The sequence below is a fragment of the Arachis ipaensis genome, chromosome B02 (genome assembly GCF_000816755.2).
Source record: "Arachis ipaensis cultivar K30076 chromosome B02, Araip1.1, whole genome shotgun sequence".
Taxonomy (NCBI): Eukaryota; Viridiplantae; Streptophyta; class Magnoliopsida; order Fabales; family Fabaceae; genus Arachis; species Arachis ipaensis.
The window spans coordinates 26023437-26031255 of NC_029786.2; the positions used below are offsets into that span (position 1 = coordinate 26023437).

The 7819-nt window shown below is 35.1% G+C and overlaps 1 protein-coding gene across 3 annotated transcripts in view; it reads right to left on the bottom strand.

The window, feature by feature from the left end:
- Positions 555 to 7819, bottom strand: part of LOC107625157 (arginine biosynthesis bifunctional protein ArgJ, chloroplastic) — a gene marked incomplete at its 3' end in the record, with an annotated part of 10855 nt that continues 3590 nt past the window's right edge. Inside the window, 14 exon segments of one of the 3 annotated variants that reach the window (XM_021115699.1) lie at positions 555 to 632; positions 1131 to 1193; positions 1597 to 1719; positions 1974 to 2060; positions 2140 to 2220; positions 2761 to 2830; positions 3007 to 3065; positions 3196 to 3264; positions 3355 to 3405; positions 3587 to 3631; positions 3936 to 4009; positions 4087 to 4210; positions 5084 to 5206; positions 5295 to 5421. In XM_021115699.1, the coding sequence (XP_020971358.1) occupies positions 555 to 632; positions 1131 to 1193; positions 1597 to 1719; positions 1974 to 2060; positions 2140 to 2220; positions 2761 to 2830; positions 3007 to 3065; positions 3196 to 3264; positions 3355 to 3405; positions 3587 to 3631; positions 3936 to 4009; positions 4087 to 4210; positions 5084 to 5206; positions 5295 to 5363 (1116 nt within the window). 3 annotated transcript variants of the gene reach the window in all.

Sequence of the window (7819 nt, forward strand, 5' to 3'; positions counted from 1 at the left end):
CAACTAAAAAATATTTGAATAAAGAGGATTTGTTGAGATAATAAGTGCAGAATGAAATCTATACCTCTAGGAAATATAAACATTGGAGAAAAAAGGAAGTCTAGTATTATCATTGGGGAATATTATAATATAATGTAATAGCACGATCAAGCAAAAATATGCTTCATTCAAAGAAGCATACCTCAATGAGGCACGTTGCCCCCTCTCCATCCCAAGCTATTGATTTGGCAAGACCTTGCATTACCTGAAAAGGGCAATCAAAACTAGGAGGTCATTTTTGAAGAATTACAGGGACTCATGGAACACTGATTCTTTTATAAAAACAAAATTCATGAAATTTTGCATTCTTTTCGTTTTTCTACCCATTAACCCCCAAGTAAAGTAGTCTAAATGTTACGAATTCAGCATAGAAATCACTAAATCAGTTCAGCTGTTAACTTGGTTTGTTCTGTAGGAGAAGCTCAACACAGCAGCCTGATAAAACACTATATCAGAAAATGTTTCTTCAGCCAGATTGAGATAGTAACAAAATTCTTTAGTTCAATTACTCGTACCTTTACAAGTGAAGATGCTGCAACAGAACGAGCAACTTTTGCAGCTTCAGCCTCACTATCTGCACCCACTACATTGACCTGCAAATTTGATGATACATATATACCAAGAAGGATTGAGTCCTCATTCAAACTATAATCAACATCAACAAGACCACAAAATTGGGTTACACATCTATCAAACCACAGAAAAGGCAGAAAACAAAGGGAAAATCTGATCACATGGCCTTGCAAGATATCAGCAATGGCTTATGTATCTTGGGGGAAAATAATATGAACATGGATATTGAGCCAGACAGTTAAAAACAGAAAAAGCAGCGGAGGAAAACAGAGAAGCGGAGAAAGAATGATATATATATTGTTTTTTATATTACTCTTGAGCCATGCCTACTTGTTGGGCAACTAAAAATATTTGAATAAAGAGGATTTGTTGAGATAATAAGTGCAGAATGAAATCTATACCTCTAGGAAATATAAACATTGGAGAAAAAAGGAAGTCTAGTATTATCATTGGGGAATATTATAATATAATGTAATAGCACGATCAAGCAAAAATATGCTTCATTCAAAGAAGCATACCTCAATGAGGCACGTTGCCCCCTCTCCATCCCAAGCTATTGATTTGGCAAGACCTTGCATTACCTGAAAAGGGCAATCAAAACTAGGAGGTCATTTTTGAAGAATTACAGGGAATCATGGAACACTGATTCTTTTATAAAAACAAAATTCATGAAATTTTGCATTCTTTTCGTTTTTCTACCCATTAACCCCCAAGTAAAGTAGTCTAAATGTTATGAATTCAGCATAGAAATCACTAAATCCTAGCTTCGTAACTTATGCACACACAATAGCGGCATAACGATGCACCATCTCCCCATGTTACAAAGAATCTAAATTTAAAAGCCCATAGTACTTCCATTTCCAGTTTTACTAGAAATCTAAGCTATCTGTAAGTGTAGAAGTAAATCATTATTTTAAGTTATTCAACAGCAAAAAATGGAGTATGAAATTATAATATCGTTACAATGTAGAAGATCAAATTTACCGCATCTAGGCATGCCTGAAGTTGAGTAGCCTCATCACTGTCTAGTGAAGAAATACAGCCCAACCCAGATAACCCACTAGCCAAAGCAATAATAGTGTCATTAGTACTAGTATCTCCATCTACCTGTAGTAAAATGTTGCAAAAACAAGGTAAGAATTAGCCACAATCCATAACATGGTCAAATCTCAGAAAAGCAATATCTTTTTATGGAGATAATGAGTATATGACCCTTTTACATTAAAAGCAACACAGAAAATTAAAATTGTAAAATTATTGCAACACCGTTATTCTGATATATACAGAATATCAAATATAAAATTTAGATACAACATAACTAAATGAATTTGCAGTTCCAGAACAAAGTGAAAATTACATACAGTTATCTGGTTGAAACTTCGGTTCACAGCAACCTGCACCATCTTTCTCCAAACATCGCTGGTTACCCGGGCATCAGTTGTTATTACCTAGGGTAGATATAGTTTAAGGATTAGACTGGAAAAACCATATATTTCAAATGAGAAAGAAGCATCATGTTAGACATACCCCGAGCATGGTAGCCATATTTGGATGGATCATCCCAGAGCCTTTTGCCATTCCCCCAACCCTTACCTTAGTCCCTCCAACCTAACCAACACCACAAAAAAAAAAAAAGGAATATAAAATATTGTTATGAACCAAACATAATCCATTAACTACCAAAACTTAAAAAGAGTTAAAGATTTCTGTCTAGAAAATTTGAAGTTGATGAAATTATAGCTAGCTATTATACATAATTACCTATCAAGACTACTTTCCATACAAATAAATGCATGCAACTATGGTCCCTCTACTTTTTCTTCCCAACTACCATTAACAAGGCTCAAGCTATACAGGTCACATTTAAATGAAAGTATGAAACATCCTATTATGGCTTGTATTAAGGCGCTTGATTGCACAGAAATTCCAAAATACTCAATTTTTTTATTTGCTCTTCCATTAGCCAAATGAATTTGGCCCATATTGTTCATATCAACAATTCATCCAAATGATCTAGAGTCCAAAACATGACAATGTTGCAATTTATATAAATGTGTGCATGTGTTACAAACTTTACATATATATGCTACAGTAGGTAAATACAAATTGATTGTATGAACCTTCAATTAAAAGAGGAAACAGTGATACCAAAGTCTCAATTGCCACGCTTTTGCTAACAAGGTCCGTTGTTGTGATTGCCACTGCTGCAGCATCTGCCCTGTATGCAAGCAAAATGATAAGATTATAAAAAGGAGGGGAAAAAATGTATTGAAAAGTAGACACAACAATGTTTCTCAGACGAAAATAATTTTTAAGGAAAAAAAGTTAGTTTCTTAACATGATAGCATGCCATTTGTAAAATTCAGAAGTGTAATCATGGAATATAGGAATTACCCTTCAACTGAAGATGAAAGTGAACCCACTAATGTGGGAAGTGAGCTTAAAAATGCCCCCTGCAAGGAAATGAGAAGTGATTAGTGTGGCAAACAGAATTTCTGCTTGTTGGAATGCTTAAGTAGTTGTCCAGTTACAAAGTTAAACACAAGCAGACAGAAAACTAGTGCATAGAGATTCTGCATTTACCTTCTTTATTCTTTGACCAATTACACCAGTAGATTCAACTAATACTTCTTCTGGCTTCACTTTCAGAAGCTGTAATCATGAAATTTACAATACTGACTAAGACCAAGTCCTTTTGACATGGAGCACCGTTAGCAAAATCTGTTTAATAAGGATGCATACCTTGGCAAGGCTTTCCACACATTCTAACATGTCCTGATAACCTGCTTCACCCTGCAGATATTAAGGGCCTTAGCAACCAAATGTTTATTAATCTTCACTCGAAAAAGTTCAAATGAATCAAGTTCATAGAGAGCATTCATTGATGCACTAAAGTAACTTGATTAGATCACACTTCAGTGGACTATTGAATATTATTCATAGGCACATGAAACAAATAGTTTTGATATCTTACCGTAGCTGCATTTGCTTGGCCTGCATTAGTTATTACAGCCCGTGCCTGACAAGTACCAAAATTGACTTATTAGCAGGCAATCAAGCAAGAAGGATAGAGTTTCCAAGGAACAACAGCACAATGCATGCTATTAGAATTTCAGCTCATGGTTGAGGAACCATCCATTTCTTGACAGAAAAACTGCTCAAATATACATTAGGACAGTGAAAGCATTTTGCACAGGAGCTTGGAAAAGATACCAGCTCATCAGATATTGACAAGGTTAGTTACTGCATAAGCTGTGTAACACATTTGGTACAATACCGGCTGCATCTTGAAAAGGAAATCAACAAAAGTAGAAGTCTCTTACAGTTTTTGAAATATCTAATATCTTTTTGCAGTATAATACTGGTGCAGCAGCAACCACATTTGTTGTAAATGACCCTGAAGAAAATCCAATTATATGAAGTGCATGCCATACTCAAGTTGATTTGAGTTAAAATTCCACAAGACAAGCAAACCTGCAGATATAGCATCAACGTCACACGTAACAAGTGAAAGGTCGGGCTTTTCTCCTTTGGCACGTAATCCTCCATACATTCCGGCAGCTTTAAATCCCTCTGCAGCAGTAACTCCTCCTGGAATCTGAATGATCAAAATCATATATTCAACTACCGGTAAACCAACTTGCATATTGTCCATTTCAAGTAACCTTGAATAGAAGAAGATATAATATCATAACATCCCATTTCGAGAATTGAAAGCATACATTGCTTTGGGCCTAGAAAGGGAATCTAATAGCAAATAAACTATAATTAGGCATCCAATGCATGACCAAGAAGAGCAAATTTTCTAGTCAATAAACGTATTTCTTTCATCATAAAAAAAATGCGACTTCCGAATATAGTAAAATAACAGGAAGCTAGCACAAACAACACATCATTCAAAAGAGAAACTTTTCTGAAAAGAATTGAAGGTGTGTTATGATCATTTTTTTAAAAGTACTTTTAAGATTATACTTTATCAATGGTTTCAAAAGAAAAAAAAAAGAATAAAAACCATGTATTTCTAGTATTTAATTTGTCATTATTGTCAATGCAAAAAGGTATTATGCAGACATCCGATTTATGTATTGTCATATCAGAAAAAGTATTTGGCTTAAATGCTTAATTATTCACAAAGTTAAAAGTCTTAAAAATGTAAAAAATTGATTGGATACATGGTAAAAGTACACAGCAGTTTAATTCAGTCTTGTATTTCTATGTTTTGGAGAAACTTATTCAAACTGACTACCACTTTATAAATTCTTGTTTTTCTTTAACCCTTTCTAGAAACACATTCAAAGGACCCTTATCTAAGGCTGCTTTTGGAATGAGAAATAGAGTGGAGAAGGCACTCAGATAGAGAAACTAAAAACAAAGAGACAAGTTTTTACTATCACTATACTAACCAAATTCAACCTAATGCGATGAATGCTAATGACAACAATTGTGATGAATGATGAATATGACAACTAACCTCCTTCCAAGGTCCTTCAGGAAGAAAAATTGGAGCAGCTGGTATGTAACTTGAAGCCTTACTCATTGAAACAGTGCAGATCCTCAAATTCCGCGGAGAAGAAGGAACACGTGAGGGGAAAACCTGCAAATGAAAAATGATCTAAGAAACTGCACTTTACTCAGCAACCAAACACGCAACGATCATAAAGAAAGAGACATTCGAAATGCACCTTTGGGTTTTGGGAACTCGGCGAATGCAACTGAAGAAAAAGTTGGTGAGGAGGAATGCACGAATACATTATTTTTTTTCACAGCTCAAGTGAAGAGAGAGTGAGTAGCTACTAGCTAAGTAACTGTTTATGTATATATGCTCTCCCTTCTCAAGTTTCAGATTCAGTTTTTTTTTTTTTTTTGGTCTTAAAGTGAGGTAGGGGTGTTCGGTTTGCGGTTTGGTTCGGTTTTTGGAAGAAAAGTCATGCAATCCAATTTGGTATTAATTCTTCGGTTCGGCTTGGTTCCGTTTTTTTATCGAAACCAACCAATCCAATTAAAATCGGTTGGTTTGGTTCGATTTTTCGGTTTTACATTCATTAAAAAGATTTCATGTTCTAATCATATACGACGGACTACAACCTTCTTAAGCTATTTTCAAATCAGTCATAGAGTCACCAAAAAAAAAATCAATGATATAGAATACATAAAGGCCAAGACACTTGGTCTAGTAAAATGGTGCTGATTTGCAAGATAATTGGCTCCTATTTAGTGCTTGAAGAGGATTTGCATATCTCTGGATGCATCCTATACCTGCCATGACAAAAAAAAAATCAAGAGAAGGATTCAGCACAAATTCAGCACAAAGTTTCAAATATTTGATCCAAGTGGAAACTGGTCCCATGTAGAATTTATCTGCTTCCCACACGTTCTGTTCGTTCAAGCGTAGTGGCAAGAACAATGGGACTCATCACTCATCAGTAACTGAAACTACATATCAACACGCACCTTGTAAAATATATAACTATCTTTAAATATTTAAAACATTTCACCGGTAACTTTTAATTTGAAAATTAGGTGTATTTGGTATGAAAAATTTGATTTGTAAATTGGAAACCGGCGGTTTCTACCTACATATATATCTATATCTACATTCAGATATTATTATTGGCCTAATTAATTGTTTTCTTCATTCAAACTCAGTAATATGCGTATGCTTGACGTGCGACACTCATATTTATCTTTTTATTAGAAGTTGCAAAACAGTAACACCCGTTCACATATTTCAACATCTGTCAATTTTTTAACTATTTTTTGCACTTCTCCAATTGACACGTGTCTTTATTTCTATTGAAATTACAATCCTTTTCTATATATACCTTAGTAATTACGTACCCTGCCATTTTTCCACTGTTGCAAGGTCCTGTTGTTTTTGGCTTTTTGCTGTAACAAAGACAAGAGTGGCCTCAGCAATCTCCATCCTCAACAAGAACTTCTTACCTGGTGTAAGGTGCCTGGGGGAGTTGTTTGTCCAGTGGGTTGAATGGAGTGAATCGAGCAGCAATCCCAAAACCACCATTTAGCTGGAGAAAGCGGAAATGCTAGCTTTTTGATTGGATGATTGCGCGACTTCAGATTGATTTTAAAAAATTTCAATTTTCAATTCAAATTCTAAAACTGTTCTACACCCAAACCCTCTCTTTCACTTGAAAGAAGATGTTGCAGCAATCCCAATTAAACCGTCTCTTTCAATTTTTCCACAGATGACACCACCAAAAACGGCCAAGCGTCGTCGAATGGGGTGGCTGCCGCTGCTACGAGGCTGAGGATCTTCATTATGTTTTACTCAATGTATGGGCACGTGGAAGGCCTAGCAAGGAGGCTGAAGAAGGGCGTGGACGGCGTTGAGGGAGTGGAAGTGGTTCTCTACAGGATGCTGGAGATGCTCTCGGCAGAGATTCTGCAACAGACGAGGGTGTCGCCCAAAGACGATGGAATACCTGTGATAACAGCAGAAGACCTCGCGCTGGCGGACGGGGTGCTGTTTGGGTTTCTGATGAGGTGGGGGCAGCACAGATGAAGGCTTTCTTTGACTCTACTGATCAGCTGTGAAAAAATACTATTGCTTGCAATATAAAAGTAACAGTTGCAGCAAAAGTTTTAGCAAAAAAAAATCTGATCTAACAAATATTTTATTTGAATAATATATTAATTTACGTTTAATTATTATGGGTGTATTTGAATAATATATTAATTTACGTTTAATTTACGTTTAATTATTGAGTAGATGGTACCCTTACCAATCGATTGAAATTGACAAAACATTCAACTTCATCACCTTTCAATCGATTGGATTACATTACCAATCGATTGAATTTGGCTAAAACTTCAATGTCATCACTTTCCAATCGATTGTATTTGGCAAATTCATGTTGTTTTCGTGAATTCAATCGATTGACTAACAACAACAATTGATTGTTTTGAGGCATTCATTCGATTGGAAAGTATAAACAATCGATTGGTTTAAGCTTTTTACCATTCTACCTTACAACTTTCAATCGATTGTTTTGTGATATAGTGTAAACCAATGGATTGAATTTTAAGGAAACACGATTTGGAAGCCATAGACGAACGTAACGAGATCAAAGTTAATTTTTTATTCAATTAAAATTATTAGGATGAATGGAGGATATAATTGGTTGTTATTTTTGTATTTGATTGTTAATAAATATAATAGATAATTGATAAAATAATAATTTATAAA